At 40.5% G+C, this 20,792-nt stretch overlaps 1 protein-coding gene and 1 pseudogene across 4 annotated transcripts in view; both read right to left on the bottom strand.

The window, feature by feature from the left end:
- Positions 1–20,792, bottom strand: part of LOC129680805 (broad substrate specificity ATP-binding cassette transporter ABCG2-like) — a 100,622-nt gene that overhangs the window by 25,455 nt on the left and 54,375 nt on the right. For all 4 annotated transcript variants that reach the window (XM_055612555.1, XM_055612556.1, XM_055612553.1 and 1 more), the window contains one exon: positions 17,276–17,358. In XM_055612555.1, the coding sequence (XP_055468530.1) occupies positions 17,276–17,358 (83 nt within the window). The remainder of the gene's footprint in view (positions 1–17,275; positions 17,359–20,792) is intronic.
- LOC129680807 (peptidyl-prolyl cis-trans isomerase A-like) lies at positions 19,296–20,362 on the bottom strand (annotated as a pseudogene).

Below are 20,792 nucleotides of genomic sequence, written 5' to 3' on the forward strand. Positions count from 1 at the left end.
GACCCCCACAGAAATCACCAATTACTAGTGATTTTAGAAACAATCTTGCTATTTCAGCCTCTAAGGAAGGCAAAATCATAATGATATAACTCTGAAAACAGCTCACTAGTGTAATGCTAACTCATTCTATACAGAAAGAAAACTTATGAATGATAGACTTTTATGTTATTCTTCTGAACACAATCAGTGTTTTCCACACATGAAATGACTTCAACAGTCCTCAATAGTAAAATGGGAATAATACCATATATACACCCTCTATAATACCATAATACACCCTCTGGACTCTGGATGGTGACCTGAGCCTATGAATGCCAAACACTGAATTGAATGTCTATAGCAAACTGTGGTTCTCAATGAATCATGGCAGGGAGTATGACCCTGAGGTCAGTGCTACTATTGAGCATACATGCTCATAGCATGACACAGCAATTAAAATATCTCACTGTAAAGCTGGCTTCAGCAGCATGTACTTTCTAGTCTCAGCCACTCAGGAGGCTGAGGCAAGAAGATCAAAAACTTCAGCTGAGTAGTTCAGGCCATACTGGGAAACATGGTAAGACCCACATCTCAAAAAGGAGAAAATTTAAGTTATTGTGAAAACAAAAATTTCAAGGATGTGCTGGAGAGATTTCTCAGTGGCTAAGAGCACTTACTGCTCTTCCAGAGAACATGGGGTCAATTTCTAGCACCCACATGGCCACTCACAACCATCCGTAATTCCAGTTTTAAGAAATCTGATACCTCTATTCTGCCATCAGCAGGCACTAGGTACACACCATGGTGCATAGATATACAAACAGTCAAAATACTAAACACACTTGAATCATTTCAAGGACATAATTTTGACTGAATCTGCACATTATCATAATAGAGTTAATAGAAATTGAGTCCCACACCTACACTTAATTTTCAAGTCAAATAAATAAACAACACAGGGAAGTCATCAGGTCCACTCTCAGGTCACCCAGCTTAAACCCAGAAGAGTTCTCCCATCCAAGCAGGCACTTGGTTGCCAGCCCAGAGCCACATGCCTGTGTGTCCTGATTGCCTTACCAGGCTGAACTGTGGGCCCCAAAACACCAGAGACTGGGATTCCCAGTCATGAGAAAACCCCACAGGGAAGGAAGCAAATGAGACTGACCTTAGATCACCCAGTCTTTCCCTGGAAAAGGTCCCAGGGACCAGCGGATGCACAGCCACCAGCCCAGACTGGGGCTCCAGCCACAAGCTCAGAGACTTGCTGCACCTGACTCTCTGTCACAGACAGAACTGTGTACCCCAGGGCATCAGAGACTGGGTTTCCCTGTTGGGAGAAAACCCTACAGCAAGGGAAACAGCAGGTCCAAGCTTAAAGCACTCATCCGACTCCCCACCACACACAGAAAAGTTCTCCAGAAAAATTCCCAGGTCCCTGCCATGTGCCCAGTTGCCAGCTTGGATCCACCACATGCCTGAGCCTGCATACTCTACTCGCCACCCCAGACAGAACTGTAGACCTCAATACACCAAAGACTGGGTCTCCCTGTTGGGAGGAAACACCATGGTGAGGGGGAAACATCTGGCCCTACCTGAGAACACCCAGCTCTGAAAAAGTTTCTGGGTCCCCCCGGCCCCAGGCTCTAGACTCATGCACGAGAGCTGTGCTCACATGCCACTGATTACCAATTGGGTACTGGGACACAGAGCTCCAACCTCAGACCTATGGAAGCCTGGGATCCCTGAGATCAGCCCCCATATACTGCTCCAAGGGGCCACCAGTTATCCCTAACTAAACAGACCAAACCATGGGGAGCCCAGGTTCCATCAGCAGCTCATGAAATTTAGAGCAAGAAACCCAGAAGCAGAGCAGCTGTCTCTAGGACTTCTCTGGGTCAGAGGAGAGCCCCCTTGACTAACAAAGACCACAGTTACCACTCAGGTCTATATGCCTGAGGTGAACTGTGGCAATTCCTGAAAAACACTGGCCATTCAGTGACCATTCCCAAAAAGCTGAGGAGGCCTCCTTCAGGAAAAATCATCTTCCTGCCAAGGGAATTCTCACCCCAGGATTCCAGGAAACACCAGACACTAACACCCAACACCTAAGATAGCCCAATGGGTAGAGGCCAGCGTAAAAGCTCAACCAAAAAAAGACAGAGCAATATGGCATCTCCAGAACCCAGTTAGCCAGGGGCAAGCAGCCCTGGATACCCCAGCATAAATGAAATTCAAGGAGATGACCTTACATCTATGCTTATGAAGAGAATAATAGAGGAAAAAAAATAAAATGTATAAAGAATTAGAGGAAGATAAAGTCAAACAGATTATGGCCATCCATAAAGAAATAGAGGAAGATAAAAACAGATTATGGCCATCTGTAAAGAAATACAAGAAGATGCAGCCAAATAGTTTGTGGCCTTTAGAGAGAAAAATACTTAAATCACTGGAAGAAATAAAAGAAACAGAGGAATGTTCAAACAAACAGCTGAAGGAATTGAAGGAAAAATAGGAAGGTACTGTCACACAGATGAAGGAAATAAAAAAAAAAGGCTCAGGATCTAGAATTGGAATAATTAAAGAAAATACAAATGAAGGAAATCATGGAGAGAAAGAAGTTAGGGAAGAAAACAGGAACTACAGAGGTAAGCATAACCAACAGACTACAAGAGATGGAAGAAAAAAATCTCAGGTATGGAAGATACAATGGAAGAAATCAATGTATCCCTCAAAGAAAATGTTTAAAAACTCCTGACACAGACTGTCCAAGAAATCCAAGACAACATGAAAAGACAAAACCTAAGAATAATAGGAATAGAGTAATAAGGAGATTCCCTCCTCCAGGCCTAGAAAATATTTTCAACAAAATCATAGAAGAAAATTTCCCCAACTTAAAGGAGAGGCTTATAAGAATGCAAGAGGCCTACAGAACACCTAATAAATTAGACCAGAAAAGAAAATCCTCCCATCACATAATAATCAAAAGAGTAAGTATACAGAACAAAGAAAAAAAATACTAAAAGCTGCAAGGGAAAAAGGCCAAGTAACATATAATGGTAAACCCATCAGATTTACACCTGACTTCTCAACAGAGACTATGAAAGCCAGAAGGGCCTGGATTGAGATCATACAGACCTTAAGAAAACACAGATACAATGCCCAGAAAAACTTTCAATCATCAGAGACAGAGAAAACAAGATATTCAATGAAAAAAACAAATGTCAACAACACCTACACACAAATCCAGTGCTACAGAAGGTACTAGAAGGAAAAATACAACCCAGGAAAGCTAAGTACATTCAGGAAAACACAGGAAATAAATAACCTCACTACAGCAAAACTAAAAGTAGCCAAGCACACAAACACACTCCTACAGTCAACATCAATATCAACGGATCTAACAGCCACTGGTCATTGATCTCCCTCAACATCAATGGACTCAACTAACCAATAAAAAGACACAGACTAACAGAATGAATAAATAAACAAGATCCAAAAATCTGTTGCATACAAGAAACACACCTAAGTCACAAAGATAGACATTACCTGAGAGTAAAGGGCTGAAAGACGGTTTTCCAAGCAAATGGACCCAAGAAGCAAGCAGGAGTAGCTATCCTAATATCTAATAAAATAGATTTTCAACCAAAATTAATAAAAGTGATGAGAAAGGACACTTCATATTCATCAAGGGAAAATTCCACCAGGAAGATATCACAATCCTGAACATCTGTACCCCAAATACAAGGGCATCCACATTTGTAAAAGAAATATTAATAAAACTTAAACCACACATAGATCCCCACACCTAATAGTGGGAGACTGAAACATCCCACTCTCAACAAAGAACAAGTCAACAAAACAGAAATTAAACAAAGAAACAATAACACTGACAGAGGTCATGAATCAAATGGACCTCACAGACATCTACAGAACCTTTCACCCAAACTCAAAAGAATTTACCTTCTTCTCAGTACCTCATGGAATCTTCTTCAAAATAGACCATATAGTTGGTCACAAAGCAAGCCTCAACAAATACAAGAAGATTGAAATAATCCCTTGTATCCTGTCTGATCACCATGGATTAAAGCCGGACCTCAACAACAACAGAAATAGCAAAAAGCCTACACATGCATGGAAACTGAAAAACTCGCTACTCAATTACAGCTGGGTCAGGAGAGAAATAAAGAAATAAAAGACTTCCTAGAACTCAATGAAAATGAAGGCACAACATACCCAAACTTGTAGGACATGATGAAAGCAGTGCTAAGAGGAAAGTTCATAGCACTAAGTGGCTTCAAGAAGAAATTCGAAACATCTCATTCAAGCAACTTAATGGCTCACCTAAAAGCCAAAGAGAAAAAAGAGGCAGACACAACAAAGAAGAATGGACAGCTAGAAATAATCAAACTCAGGGCTGAAATCAATAAATTAGAAACAAATAAAACTATTCAAAGAATCAATGCAACCAAGAGCTGGTTCTTTCAGAAAATTAACAAGATAGATAAACCCTTAGCCAAACTAACTAAAAGGTAGAGAGACATTATCCAGATTAATAAAATCAGAAATGAAAAGGGAGACATAACAACAGACACTGAAGAAATCCAAACAATCACTAGGTCTAACTTCAAAAGTCTATTCACCACAAAATGAAAATCTAAATGAAATGGACAATTTTCTTGATAGATTCCACTTACCAAAGCTGAATCAAGACCAGGTAAATCAATTAAATAGTCCTTTAACTCCTAAGGATATAGAAGCGGTCATCAAAACCTCCCATTCAAAAAAAAGCCCAGGGCCAGATAATTTCAGTTCAGAATTCTACCAGACCTTCAAAGAAGAACTAACACCAATACTCCTCAAACTATTCCACCAAATAGAAACAGAAGGAACACTACCAAACTCATTCTATGAAGCCACAGTCACCTTGGTACCTAAACCTCACAAAGACCCAACAAAGAAAGAGAATTTCAGGCCAATCTCCTTTATGAACATTGATGCATAAATACTCAGCAAAATACTTGCAAACCAGATCCAAGAACACATCAAAGATATCATCCAATATGATCAAGTGGGCTTCATCCCATGTATGTAGCGGTGGTTCAATATACAGAAATCCATCCATGTGATCCACCACACAAACAAACTGAAAGAAAAAACCATATGATAATCTCCTTAGATGCCAAAAAAACATTTGACAAAATTCAACATCCATTCATGTTTAAAGTATTGGAGAGATCAGGGATACAAGGCACATACCTAAACATAGTAAAGGCAATATACAGCAAGCCTATAGGCAATATCAACCTAAACAGAGAGAAACTTAAATCAATACCACTGAAATGAGGGACAAGGCAAGGCTGTCCACTCTCTCCATATCTCTTCAACATTGTTCTGAACGTCCTTGCTAGAGCAATAAGAAAATTAAAGGAGATCAAGGGGGTACAAATTGGAAAGGAAGAAGTCAAAGTATCACTATTTGCAGATGATATGATAGTATACCTGAGTGACCCCAAAAACTCTACCAGGGAACTCCTACAGCTGATAACACCTTCAGCAAAGTGGCTGGATACAAAATTAACTCAAAAAAAAAAAAAACAAAAACAAAAACAAAAACAAAAAACAAAACAAAACCAATAGCCCTCCTGTATACAAAAGACAAAAGGGCTGAGAAAGAAATTAGGGGCGGGGCAAGATGGCGGCGCCGGGAGGACTCTCATTCTGAGGAGCAGCACAGCAGGATTGGCACAGTGACCAGCAATCAGAACTCGCGGCCATAAAACACAAGTGATTGTGTTTCACAGGTGAGAGGATACCCCACGGTGGGGGATTCAATCAGCTTTAACTCACCCGACTAAACCGCGGAAGAGATCCCAGTTCCGCCAGGCGCTTGGTCGCCAGCCCAGAGCTACCCGCCAGCGCGATCTGATCACGGTCCCAGACTGAACTGTGGGCCCACAACACCATAGACTGGATTTCCCAGTCGAGAGATAACCCCACGGAGCAGGAAACAATTGGGACCGACCTCAGGTTACCCAGACATCCCCTGGAAAAGTCTCGGGTTCTGCGGGTACCCCAAGAGCCAGCCTGGACCCAGAGCCGGGACACAGGTGCCTGCACGGAGCCCTGCCTGAGTGCCTGATTCGCCGCCTCAGATAGAACTGTGGGCACCAGGGCACCAGGGCACCAGACTGCGTGTCTCTGGCAGGAGGAAACCCCCAGCGGAGGGGGTCAGCAGCTCTAACGCTTAGGACACCCAGCACCAAAACACTTCCTGGACTCACGCAGACTCTAGTGCAGGCAGGAGCGCTGTGCTCTGCCGCCATTATTGAGTTTCCCTAGGGCACTGGGACACACAACTGCATCCTCAGACCTACAAAAGCCAGAGAGCCATTACAGCAGCCCTCAGATACTGTGCCAAAGATCAACCAGTTATCCCTAGCTAGACTGTCAAAACTGTGGGAATCCCTGGTCCGTCAAGAGGGCTGCACCCACAGTGTCTGGACCAGAGCAGTGCCTGCAGCCGCCATCCCAGACAGAGACACACAGCTTCTGGTCCAGAGTGAGGCACCCAGCCTCCAGACCAGAGCAGTGCCCCAGGCGCCAACTCAACCTAGGTGCACATTCTCCAGGTCCAGAGCAGAGCAATCAGCCTCTGGCCCAGAGACTTGCTGAGTGCACCTCCCACTTTCCCGGACAGAACTGTGCGCCCCAGGATAACAGACTGAGTTTCCCTGTTGGGAGAAAACCCCACAGCTAGGGAATCAGCAGTTTCTTCAAGAGGACTGTACATGGAAATTTAGTGAGCAGCAGCATACTAAATTTATAACAAGAAACCCAGCAGTGGGGCAGCTGTCTTGAGAAATTCTATGGGTAAGAGGAGATCCCCCCCTGCCTAACATAGACCACAGCTACTACTCAGGGCTATAAACCTGAGGTGAGCAGTGGCAACTCCTGAGAAACACTGGCCATACAGTGACCATAACCAAAAAGCAGAGAAGGACTCCTTCAGGAAAAATCATCTTCCGGCCAAGGGGATACTCCCTACCTCAGGACTCCAGGAAGCACAGAAACTAACAGCCAACACCTAAATCAGCCCAATGGGTAGAGGTCAGTGTAAAGGCTCAACCAACAAAAGACAGAGCAATATGGCATCTCCAGAACCCAGCCATCCAGGGGCGAACAGCCCTGAACAATGCAGCATAATAGAAAATCAAGAAGATGACCTTACATCTATGTTGATGAAGAGGATAATAGAGGAAACAAATAAAATACGTAAAGAATTAGAGGAAGATAAAACCAAACAGATCATGGCTATTGGTAAAGAAATGGAGGAAGATAAAGACAAGCAGATTAGGGCCATCCGTGAAGACATACGGGAAGATGCAGCCAAACAGCTTATGGCCTTCAGAGAAGAAATAATTAAATCACTGAAAGAAATAAAAGAGACAGAGTTGAAGGAACTAAAAGAAAAAGAGGAAAATACAAGCAGACAGGTGAAGGAAGTAAACAAAACAACTCAAGACCTGAAGATAGAACTAGAAAAATTAAAGAAAACACAAGTGGAAGAAATAATGGAGAGGAAGAATTTAGGGAAGAAAACAGGAACTACAGAGGTAAGCATAACCAACAGACTACAAGAAATGGAAGAAAGAATCTCAGGTGTAGAAGATACAATGGAAGAAATCGATGTATCTGTCAAAGAAAATGTTAAATCCAAAAAATTCCTAACATAGACCGTCGAAGAAATCCAAGACAATATGAAAAGACAAAACCTAAGAATCATAGGAATAGAGGAAAAAGAAGACTTCCTTCTCCAAGGCCCAGAAAATATTTTCAACAAAATAATTGAAGAAAATTTCCCCAAGTTAAAGGAGAAGCCAATAAGGATACATGAGGCCTACAGAACACCCAACAAATTTGACCAGAAAAGAAAATCCTCCCGTCACATAATAATCAAAACAGTAAGTATACAGAACAAAGAAAAAATACTAAAAGCTGCAAGGGAAAAAGGCCAAGTAACATATAACGGCAAACCCATTAGAATCACACCTGACTTTTCAACAGAAACTATGAAAGCCAGAAGGGCCTGGACAGATATCATGCAGACCCTAAGAGAACACAGATGTCAACCCAGGCTACTATACCCTGCAAAACTCTCAGTCCTCATAGACGGAGAAAACAAGATATTCAATGACAAAAACAAATTTCAACAATACCTACACACAAATCCAGCATTACAGAAGACACTGGAAGGGAAAATACAACCCATGAAAATTAGCTTCTGTCAAGAAAACACAGGAAATAATTAACCTTACTGCAGCAAAACAAAAAGCAACCAAGCACACAACCTTATGAACACAGCCAACATCAAAATCAAAGGATCTAACAGCCACTAGTCATTAATCTCTCTCAACATCAATGGACTCAACTCTCCAGTAAAAAGACACAGATTAACAGAATGGATGTGTAAACAAAACCCAGCAATCTGTTGCATACAAGAAATACACCTAAGACACAAAGATAGACATTACCTGAGGGTAAAAGGTTGGAAGATGACTTTCCAAGCAAATGGACCCAAGAAACAAGCAGAAGTAGCCATTCTAATATCTGATAAAATAGACTTTCAACCAAAATTGAAAAAAAGAGATGAGGAAGGACACTTCATACTCATGAAGGCAAAATTCCACCAGGAAGACATCACAATCCTGAACATCTATGCCCCAAATACAAGAGCACCCACATTTGTAAAAGAAACATTGGTAAAATTTAAACCACATATAGATCCCCACACATTAATAGTGGGAGACTTCAACACCCCACTCTCAACAAAGGACAGGTCAACAAAACAGAAATTAAACAAAGAAACAATATCTCTGACAGAGGTCATGAATCAAATGGACCTCACAGACATCTACAAAACTTTACACCCAAACACAAAAGAATTTACCTTCTTCTCAGCACCTCATGAAACCTTCTCCAAAATAGACCATATAGTTGGTCACAAAGCAAGCCTCAACAGATACAAGAAGACTGAAATAATCCCTTGTATCCTGTCTGATCACAATGGAATAAAGCTGGACTTCAACAACAACAGAAATAGCAAAAAGCCTACACACACATGGAAACTGAACAACTTGTTACTAAATGACAGCTGGGTCAGGGAAGAAATAAAGAAAGAAATTAAAGCCTTTCTAGAACTCAATGAAAATGAAGACACAACATACGCAAACTTGTGGGACACAATGAAAGCAGTGCTAAGAGGAAATTTCATAGCACTAAGTGCCTTCAAGAAGAAATTTGAGACAGCTCATTCAAGCAACTTAATGGCCCACTTAAAAACCCTAGAAAAAGAAGAAGCAGACACACCAAAAAGGAGTACATGGCTGGAAATAATCAAACTCAGGGCTGAAATCAATCAATTAGAAACAAATAAAACAATTCGAAGAATCAATGAAACCAAGAGCTGGTTCTTTGAGAAAATCAACAAGATAGACAAACCCTTAGCCAAGCTAACTAAAAGGCAGAGAGACACCACCCAAATCAAGAAAATCAGAAATGAAAAGGGGGACATAACTACAGACACTGAGGAAATCCAAACAACCATTAGGACTTACTTCAAAAGTCTATAATCAACAAAATTTGAAAATCTAAATGAAATGGACAATTTTCTTGATCGATTTGACTTACCAAAGCTGAATCAGGACCAGGTAAATCAATTAGATTGTCCTATATCCCCCAAAGAAATAGAAGCAGTCATCAAAAGTCTCCCATCCAAAAAAAGCCCAGGACCAGATGGCTTCAGCGCAGAATTCTACCAGACCTTCAAAGAAGAGCTAACTCCAATTCTCTTCAAACTAGTCCACAAAATAGAAACAGAAGGAACATTACCAAACTCATTCTATGAAGCCACAATCACCTTGGTACCTAAACCTCACAAAGACTCAACAAAGAAAGAGAATTTCAGGCCAATCTCCCTTATGAACATTGATGCAAAAATACTTAATAAAATACTTGCAAACCGAATCCAAGAATACATCAAAGATATTATCCATTATGACCAAGTAGGCTTCATCCCAGGTATGCAGGGGTGGTTCAATATACGGAAATCCATCAATGTGATCCACCATATTAACAAACTGAAAGAAAAAAAACACATGATAATCTCCCTAGATGCTGAAAAAGCATTTGACAAAATCCAACATCCATTCATGTTTAAAGTACTGGAGAGATCAGGGATACAAGGCACATATCTAAACATAGTAAAGGCGATATACAACAAGCCTATAGCCAACATCAAACTGAACGGAGAGAAACTTAAAGCAATCCCACTGAAATCAGGGACAAGACAAGGCTGTCCACTCTCTCCATATCTCTTCAACATAGTGCTGGAAGTCCTTGCTAGAGCAATAAGACAGTTGAAGGAGATCAAGGGGATACAAATTGGAAAGGAAGAAGTCAAATTATCACTATTTGCAGATGATATGATAGTATATATGAGTGACTCCAAAAACTCTACCAGGGAACTCCTACAGCTGATAAACACCTTCAGCAAAGTGGATGGATACAAAATTAACTCAAAAAAATCAGAAGCACTCCTGTATACAAAAGACAAAAGGGCTGAGAAAGAAATTAGAGAAACAACACCATTCACAATAGCCACAAATGACATAAAGTACCTAGGTGTAACCCTAACCAAGCAAGTCAAAGACCTATATGAACAAAATTTCAAGTCTCTGAAGAAAGAATTAGAGGAAGATATGAGAAGAGGGAAAGATCTCCCATGCTCATGGCTTGGCAGGATTAACATAGTAAAAATGGCCATCTTACCAAAAGCAATCTACAGATTTAATGCAATTCCCATCAAATTGCCAACACAATTCTTTACAGACCTGGAAGGAAAATTCTCCACTTCGTATGGAATAACAAGAAACCGAGAATTGCTAAAACAATCCTCTACCATAAAAGATCTTCTGGAGGTATCTCCATCCCTGATCTCAAGCTGTACTATAGAGCAACAGTTATAAAAACTGCATGGTAGTGGCATAGAAGCAGAATGGTGGATCAATGGAATCGAACAGAAGACCCAGAAATAAACCCACACACTTACGGACACCTGATTTTTGACAAAGATGCTGAAACCATACAATGGAAAAAAGATAGCATCTTCAACAAATGGTGCTGGTCCAACTGGATGTCTACATGTAGAAAAATGAAAATAGATCCATACTTATCACCCTGCACAAAACTGAATCCAAGTGGATCAAAGACCTCAACATAAAACCAGACACATTAAATCGGCTAGAAAAAAAAAAGTGGACAATACCCTAGAACTCATTGGTACAGGAGAAAACTTCCTGAACAGAACACCAACAGCACAGGCTCTAAGAGCAACAATCAATAAATGGGACCTCATGAAATTGAAAAGCTTCTGTAAAGCAAAGGACACCATCATCAAAACAAAGCGACTGCCTACAGATTGGGAAAGAATCATCACCAACCCTTTATCTGACAGAGGACTCATATCCAATATATATAAAGAACTAAACAAGCTGAAAAGCAATAAACCAAGTAATCCACTTAAAAAAATGGGGAACAGAGCTAAAGAGAGAATTCTCTGCAGAGGAATATCGAATGGCAGAGAAGCACTTAAAGAAATGCTCAACCTCATTGGCCATTAGGGAAATGCAAATCAAAACAACCCTGAGATTTCACCTTACACCCATCAGAATGGCCAAGATGAAAAACTCAAGGGATAACACATGCTGGAGAGGTTGTGGAGAAAGGGGAACCCTTCTCCACTGCCGGTGGGAATGTAAACTGGTACAACCACTCTGGAAATCAATTTGGCGCTTTCTCAGACAACTAGGAATAGCGCTTCCTCAAGATCCAGCCATACCACTCCTAGGCATATACCCAAAAGAGGCGCAAGTACACAAAAAGGACATTTGCTCAACCATGTTTGTAGCAGCTTTATTTGTAATAGCCAGAAGCTGGAAACAACCCAGATGCCCCTCAACTGAAGAATGGATGCAGAAACTGTGGTACATCTATACAATGGAGTATTACTCAGCAATGAAAAATAAGGAAATCATGAAATTTGCAGGTAAATGGTGGGACCTGGAAAGGATCATCCTGAGTGAGTTGTCCCAGAAGCAAAAAGACATGCATGGTATATACTCACTCATATAAATATACAATATAGAATAAACCCACTAAAATCTGTACATCTAAACAAACTAAGCAAAAGAGAGGACCCTAACTAAAATGTTCAATCCCCATCCTGAAAGGCAAAGAGGATGGACATCAGAAGAAAAAGAAAATAGGAAACAACCTTGGAACCTGCTACAGAGGGCCTGTGAAAGCTTCTGCAGTACAGACTGTCAAAGCAGATGCTGAGCCTGATGGCCAATTGTTGGGCAGAGTGAATGGAATTTTATGTAAGAAGAGGGAAATAGTAAGAGCTGGAGGAGACAGGAACTCCACAAGGAGAGCAACAGAACAAGATAATTTGAACACAGGGAACTTCCCAGAAAATCATACTCCAACCAAGGACTATTCGTGGAGATGACCTGGAACCCCTGCACAGGTGTAGCCCATGGCAGTTCAGTGTCCAAGTGGGTTACATAGTAATGGGAAGAGGGACTGCCTCTGACATAATCTGATTGGCCTGTTTGTTATTCACTTCCCCCTTAGGGGGGAGCAGCCTTACCAGGCCACAGTAGAGGACAATGCAGCCACTTTTGATGAGAACTGATAGACTAAAATCAGAAAGAAGAGGAGAACCTCCCCTACCAGTGGACTTGGGGAGTGGCATGCATGCAGAAAGGAGAGGGAGAGTGGGATTGGGAGGGGAGGAGGGAGGGGCTTATGGGGGGATATAAAGTGTAATTAATAAAAAATTTAAAAAGAATAAAAAAAATTAAAAAAAAAGAAATTAGGGAAATAACACCCTCCACAAAGGACATAAAGTATCTTGGTGTGAACCTAACCAAGCAAGTCAAAGACTTGTATGAAAAAATTTTCCAGTCTCTGAAGAAAGAATTAGAAGAAGATATCAGAAGATGGAAAGATCTCCCATGCTCATGGTTTGGCAGGATTAACATAGTAAAAATGGCCCTCTTACCAAAAGCAATCTACAGATTCAATGCAATTCCCGTTAAATTAGCAACACAATTCTTTACAGACCTTGAAAGAAAAATTCTCACCTTCATATGGAACAACAAGAAACCCAGAATTGCTAAAACAATTCTCTACAGTAAAAGATCTTCAGGAGGTATCTCCATCCGTGATCTCAAGCTGTGCTATAGAGCAAAAACTAAAGACTGCATACTAAAAACTGCATGGTACTGGCATAGAAACAGACTGGTGGATCAATGGAATCGAATAGAAGACCTAGAAATAAACCCACACACTTATGGACACCTGATTTTTGACAAAGATTCCAAAACCATACAATGGAAAAAAGATAGCCTCTTCAACAAATGGTTCTGGTCTAACTGGATGTATACATAGAGAAAAATGCAAGATCCATACTTATCACCCTGCACAAAACTAAAGTCCAAAGACTTCAATATAAAACCAAACACACTAAATTGGTTAAAAGAAAAGGGGGAAAGAGCCTGGAACTCATTGGCACAGGAGACAACTTCCTGAACAGAACACCAACAGCACAGGCTCTAAGAGCAACAATCAATAAATCGGACCTCATGAAACTGAAAAGCTTATGTAAAGCATAGGACACTGTCAGCAAAACAAAACAACTGCTTACATATTGGGAAAGAATCATCACCAACCCTTTATCTGACAGAGGGCTAATATCCAGTATATATAAAGAACTCAAGAAGTTAAACAGCACCAAATCAAGTAATCCAATTAAAAAATGGGGTACAGAGCTAAACAGAGAATTCTCTGTAGAGGAATATAGAATGGCAGAGAAACACTTAAAGACATGTTCACCTTCCTTAGTCATCAGCGGGGTGCAAATCATCACTGTCCACCTATCAGAATGGCTAAGATCAAAAACTCAAGTGACAACACATGCTGGAGAGGATGTGGAGAAAGGGGAGCCCTCCTTCATTGCTGGTAAGAATTTAAACATGTATTACCACTTTGGAAATCAACCTGGCGCTTTCTCAGACAATTACGAATAGTGGTACCTCAAGATCCAGCCATACCACTCCTAGGCATATATCCTAAAGACATTCAAGTATACAAGGACATCTCCTCAACCATTTTTGTAGCATCTTCATTAGTAATAGCCAGAAGCTGGGAACAGCCCAGATGCCCCTCAGTTGACGAATGGATACAGAAATTGTGGTACATCTACACAACAGACTATTACTCGGCGATAAAAAACAAGGAAATAATGAAATTTGCAGATAAATGAAAAAGATTATCCTGAGTGAGGTATCCCAGAAGCAGAAAGACACACAAGGTATATACTCACTCATAAGTGGATATTAGACTATATTAGATATCAGATATATCTAATATCTCCTATATTAGATATAGGATAAATATACTAAAATCTGTACACCTAAAGAAGTAAAGCAAGAACAAAGACCCAGGGTAAAATGATCAATCTCCATTCAGAAAGGCAAATGAGATGGACATCGAAAGAGGGAGAAAACAGGGAACAGGATAGGAGCCTAACACAAAGGGCCTCTGAAAGGCTCTACCCTGCAGGGTATTGAGGCTGAGACTCATAGCCAAACTTTGAGCAGAGTACTGGGAATCTTATGAAAGAAGGGGGATATAGAAAGACCTGGAGGGGACAGGAGCTCCAAAAGAAGAGCAACACATCAAAAGAGTCTGGGCACAGGGGTCTTTTCTGAGACTGATACTCCAGCCAAGGACCACTCATGGAAATGGACTGGAGCCCCTCCATAGACATAGTCCATGACAGTTCAATGTCCAAATGGGTGCCATAGTAATAGGGACAGGGACTGTCTCTGACAGGAACTGATTGGTCTGCTCTTTGATCACCTCCCCCTGAGTGGGGAGCAGCCTTACCAGGCCATAGAGGAAGACAACACAGCCACTCCTGATGAGACCTGATAGAGTAGGATCAGAGGGAAGAGGAGGAGGACCTCCCCCATCAGTGGACAGGGGGAGTGACATGGGTGGGGAAGATGGAGGTGATGAGGGAGGGAGCTACAGGGGTTGGATTAAAAAAAAAAACTATATGTGCATTAACGAATTCAACCAACACAGAGAGGAGGCAAACCACAAAATTAGAGAGAATACTTATAAAATGTTTATCTAACAAGGAAAAATAGCCCAGTAAAATGAAGCATTCTTAAAACCCTACAATGAAAACAGACAAACAAATAAAATATGTATTTCTCAAAGATTAAATTGATCTTTATTATTAAAAAATAAACAACACCAGAGGTCTCAGTTGAGGAATGGAGACAGAAATTGTGGTTCATTAACACAATGGAATACTACTCAGCAATTAAAAATAAAGAAATCATGAAATTTGTAGGTAAATGGTGGGAACTAGAAAAGATCATCCTGAGTGAGTTATCCCAGAAGCAGAAAGACATACATGGTATATACTCACTTATAAGTGGGTATTGGACATATAATATAGGATAATCATACTAAACTTTGTACACCTAAAGAAGCTAATCAAGAAGGAGGACCCTGGGTAAGATGATCAATCCTCACTCAGAAAGGCAAACAGGATGGACATCAGAAGAGGGAGAAAACAGGGAACAGGACAGGAGCTTACCACAGAGGGCCTCTGAAATACTCTGCTCTGTAGGGTATCAAAGCAGATGCTGAGAGTCATAGCCAAACTTTGGGCAGAGTGCAGGGAATCCTATAAAAGAAGGGGGAGATAGAAAGACCTGGAGGGGATAGGAGCTCCACAAGGAGAGCAAAGAAAAAAAATATGGGGAACAGGGGTCTTTTCTGAGACTGATACGCTAACCAAGGACCATTCATGGAGATAACCTAGAACCCCTGCACAGATGTAGCACATCGTAGTTCAGTCTGTAAGTGGGTTCCCTAGTAATGGGAAGAGAGACTGTCCCCATGAACTCAGTGGCCGGCTATTTGATCACCTCCCCCTCAGGAGGGTGCAGCCTTACCTGGCCACAAAGGAAGACAATGCAGCCACTCCTGATGATACTTGATAGACTAGAATAATATGGAATGAAAGTAGGACCTCCCCTATCAGTGGAGTGAGGGAGGGCATGGATAGAGAAAAGGGAGGAAGGGTGGGTTTGGGAGAGAATGAGGGAGGAGGATACAGTTGGGATACAAAGTGAATAAACTGTAATTAATAAAAAAAATAAACAACTACTCATGATGAAAAAAAATTGAAACACTTGTATTCAGCAGCAAAGAACATAAAATGGTACAACTGCTATGGAAGACAAAAATTGAATTTCCTCAGAAAACGATCATAATTTAGCAAATCTACTGGTAAGGTTCCTGAGAGACTGAAAGCAGAGATACAAAATGTAGTTGTAGAATCATAATATTATGCACAACAACCAACAAATGGAAGCAACAAAAAATTTCAGGAACAGGTGATTGGATAGATAAACAAACAAAAATAAATAGAGAGGTAGCAAACACACATACACAAACACACAAACATGTACACAGAGAGACAGAGAGAGAAAGAGAGAACTAAATAAGCCTTACAAAGGAAAGTAATTCTGACTAGGCTGCAAAATGGACGAACCATTAAGACATTGTACTGAGGGAAATAAGTCAATCATCAAAGGACAAACACTTATGACTCCACATACAGCAATTTCATTTCTAGAGTTGTGAAATTCAGAGACACGGGTAGGATGCTGCTTCCCAGGGGTGAGATGAAGTGGGCACTGAGCAATTACTTAATGAATATGTTGGATCCACTGGAAAAATACTTATGTGGAGATGGATGTTGCCAGCAGACACAATAGTGTGAATGTTATTAACCACTGAGCTACACGTGAAACTGCTTAAAAGGACACATTTATTTATGTGTTCACAGATTTGTATATATGGAAAAGCCAACTCTTTCCGTTTTCAATTCACAACTCATTCTTCCCACAAAAAGTGACATTTATCCTGAACGTTTATTAAGCTTAAATCCTTAATCAATATTCATAAGCTTAAAGAAATTAAGAAAATTTTATCAAAACCAAGATCCAAATTTGGTTGCTTTGCCTCTGGAGTAGGCTTCTGTACTTTTTTTTCTAAAATATACTTTCTACTTTTTTTTTTCTCAGAACTAATTCATGCTAATTTCTATCCTACAGATTGGAGGTGTGGGGAGTCCAAATTTACTTACCTATTCTGAATGCCAGCAGGATCATTTTTCAGGTCAAAGTAAATGGCACTAATAGCCAGTGCCAGTATGACTGTGACAATTACCTTTTCAAAAAGAAAATAAAAGAATTTCCAAATGTTTGCATAGCACTTACCATTTTAACTGTACAAAATCAGACACATGTACAAAATCAGATCTCATAAGCACTGAGACACTTGGTTATATTAGGGTTCCTGGGAAAGTATGAATCGGTATATGTTATTAGGCTGCTTTCTAGATTAAGCTGAATATCAAAGGATTTCCTGCCAGTGAGCTGACAGTTCAGCAAAGCAGATCTTAAGATCTCTTCACTGCTCCGCCAGTCACCCCCAGTGAAGTCCCAGCTGAGATGAGGACCCATGCATGCTACATAGGGTAACCACAAGAGGTTGCTTGGGGAAAAGGAAAACAAAAACAAAAAACAAACAAAAACAACAAAGCCCAACTGCCTAAGAGTTTTGAACTGAAATGAAGTAAGCTTTCATGCCAATGAACAAAAAGTTTCACACAAGAGGTTCAAGTGAAAACAGGATGTCTTTTAATTTGAAGATAAAAGAAATGTAAGCACACAGATTCTAACAATGGAACTTTGCATGTAAGGAAGGAAGAGTAAACTGGGCCTCATCTATGCAACCTCTGGAGAGTCTGTGCCTGCCAGGGAATGTGCAGAGTCACACAACAAAACACTTCATCTTGCTTTTAGTAGGGTACCCAAATACTTTCATTATCTGTTTCATCTCTCACTCTCTATCAACTTCAGCAAGCTAGGGCTGTGGACAACACACACACCTAAGTTGCTAATTCCTCTACATCCTTACTTACACACCTAACCAGTCTGTGCAGAATGTTCCCAAGGAGATGTACCATTATCACTCTGGGGAAAAATTCCTTCAAGTAGCAAGGGGTTAAGTATTATATAATGATATGACTTATCTGAAGGATTCTATTTATTGATATATTATCCCAGATAACTTTTAAAATGTAAGAAATGTTCATCTAAAGAAAACAAAATATTCATTTATATACTTTGAGTTCCAAAGCTCAAAAAACTCTTACTACTTTAACAGTATCAAAATATAAACTACAGCATGAAAAGAACTAAAACTAGTTATAAGCATACATTTAATGTTCTATATAGTTAAATTGATAATGCACATTTGTGTGTATGAAAACATCCAACTCTTCTGGTTCAAAACATGAAGTATGTGCTTGTGTGTATATGTCTGTCTCTGTGTGTGTGTGTAAGCCTGAATTACATGTGGCTGTGATTTCTCTGATGAGGGTCATAGGAATGAAGATTAGTCCTCTGCAAGAGAAGCCTGTGCTTTTAACTGCTGAGCTATCTCTCCAGCCTGACATAAAGTAGTTTGTGAACACCATTTTCAGAAAAAAAAAAAAAAAAAAAAAAAACAAGGTAAAGTATTCAGGAGATAATTACAAATTTCTTTGCTATTAAGATAGTTGTTTAGGAGGCAGAAAACCCAGTCCCTTGTCATGTTCTTATAACTCTTCTACTTTTATGAGCAGGCTAAGCTTATAATAGAAACTCTGACACCTCTGTCAAAATGTTTGGACATATAGGTCTTATCTTCTGATAGAAGTACTCACTATTCCAAACTAAACATTTTGCAATGTTTATTTTGTATTTTAACTCTAAATACTCAAACTGCATGTATTATACTTAGGATGTTTCATAAACGATTCCAGGTTCTAAAACCAATTCTAGTCATCTTTGAAACATACTGCCAAGATGACCATACCCTATGATTTTGCCAGTCTTTGACTAGGTGTACCTTTTTCTTGTTTACTTTTTATTCATAATCATAAATTTAACTCTGCAATATAACTAGACTTGGAGGGGAATGAGGAAAACATGGAACTGAAAGAACTCAGTGAGAGCAGAAATCACAGCATTCTTCGAGCAAATGGGATAGGAGTGCACTTCTGAGCTACAGAAGGAATGGAATGATCTGGTGGGTAAGATGACTGCAAGTCAAAAGAATTAGAGTTGTCCACAGTCGGGAATTGTGATCTTGTTGTTGCTCTTGCTATTCCTGGACCCAAAACACTCCATGGCTTCCACAATGTTCATGCCTTCTTTCACCTTCCCAAAAATCACATCCTTGTCATCCAGCCACTCAGTGTTGGCAGTGCAGATAAAAAACTGGGAACCGAGCCTGACACAGAGGGCCTCTGAAAGACTCTACCCTACAGGGTATCAAAACATATGCTGAGACTCATAGCCAAACTTTGAGCAAAGTACAGGGAATCTTATGAAAGAAGGGGGAGATAGAAAGACCTGGAGAGGACAGGAGCTCCACAAGGAGAGCAACAGAACTAAAAAATCTGGGCACAGGGGTCTTTTGTGAGACTGATACTCCAAACAAGGACCATTCATGGAGATAACCTAGAACCCCTGCACAGATGTAGCCTATGGCAGCTCAGTGTCCAAGAAGGTTCCCTAGAAATGGGAATAGGGACTGTCTCTGACATGAACTCATGAGTTGGCTCTTTGATTACCTCCCCGTGAGGGGGGAGCAGCCTTACCAGGCCATAGAGGAAGACAATGAAGCCAGTCCTGATGAGACCTAATAGACTAGGGTCAGATGGGAGGGGAGGAGGACCTCCCCTATCAGATTGGACTGGGGGAGGGGCATAGGAAAAGAAGAGGGAGTGTGGGATTGGGAGAGGGTGAGGGAGGGGCTACAGCTAGGATACAAAGTGAATAAACTGTAATTAATAAAAATTAAATTAAATTTAAAAAACTGGGAACCATTTGTGTTTCGTCCAGCATTTGCCATGGACCTATATGCTTCAGGATGAAGTTCTCATCCTCAAATTTCTCCCCATAGATGGATCTGCTGCTAGTACCCTTATGGCGTGTGAAGTCACCACTCTGGCACATGAATCCTGGAATAATGCTGTGAAATACAGAACCCTTATATCCAAATCCTTTCTCTCCATGCTCAGAGCATGAAAGTTTTCTGCTGCCTTTGGAACTTTGTCTGCAAACAGCTTGAAGGATAAATGGCCCAAGGGTTGGCCATTGGCCTCGATGGGGTTGACCATGGCTGCAGCAATAGGCAACAGGAGACAGTGGTGTCTGCTGACTAGGTGTACCTTTTATGGTGGCTACTCTGCTTTGCCAACTTGACACAGCTGGGAAGATAAAACCTTCACTGAGAAACTGCTTCCATCAGAGTGCCTTGTGGACATGTCTGAGGGGCATTTTCTTTATTGCTAACTTACATAGGATGGATCATCCCACTGCCTGCAATGATCTTGGGCATTGAGCCTGAACTATACAAGAAATCCAGGGGAGACAAGTCAGTAAGCTGTGGTCTTCCGTGGTCTCAGTTCAGCTATTGCAGACAAAAGATTTATCATGATAATACTATAAAACACTGTATCAAACGAATACTTACAGGAATAAAAAGCATACATTATATATATAATGTATACATACATATATATATATATATATATATATATATATATA

The sequence above is a fragment of the Psammomys obesus genome, unplaced genomic scaffold (genome assembly GCF_907164565.1).
Source record: "Psammomys obesus unplaced genomic scaffold, mPsaObe1.curated_primary_1811, whole genome shotgun sequence".
Taxonomy (NCBI): domain Eukaryota; kingdom Metazoa; phylum Chordata; class Mammalia; order Rodentia; family Muridae; genus Psammomys; species Psammomys obesus.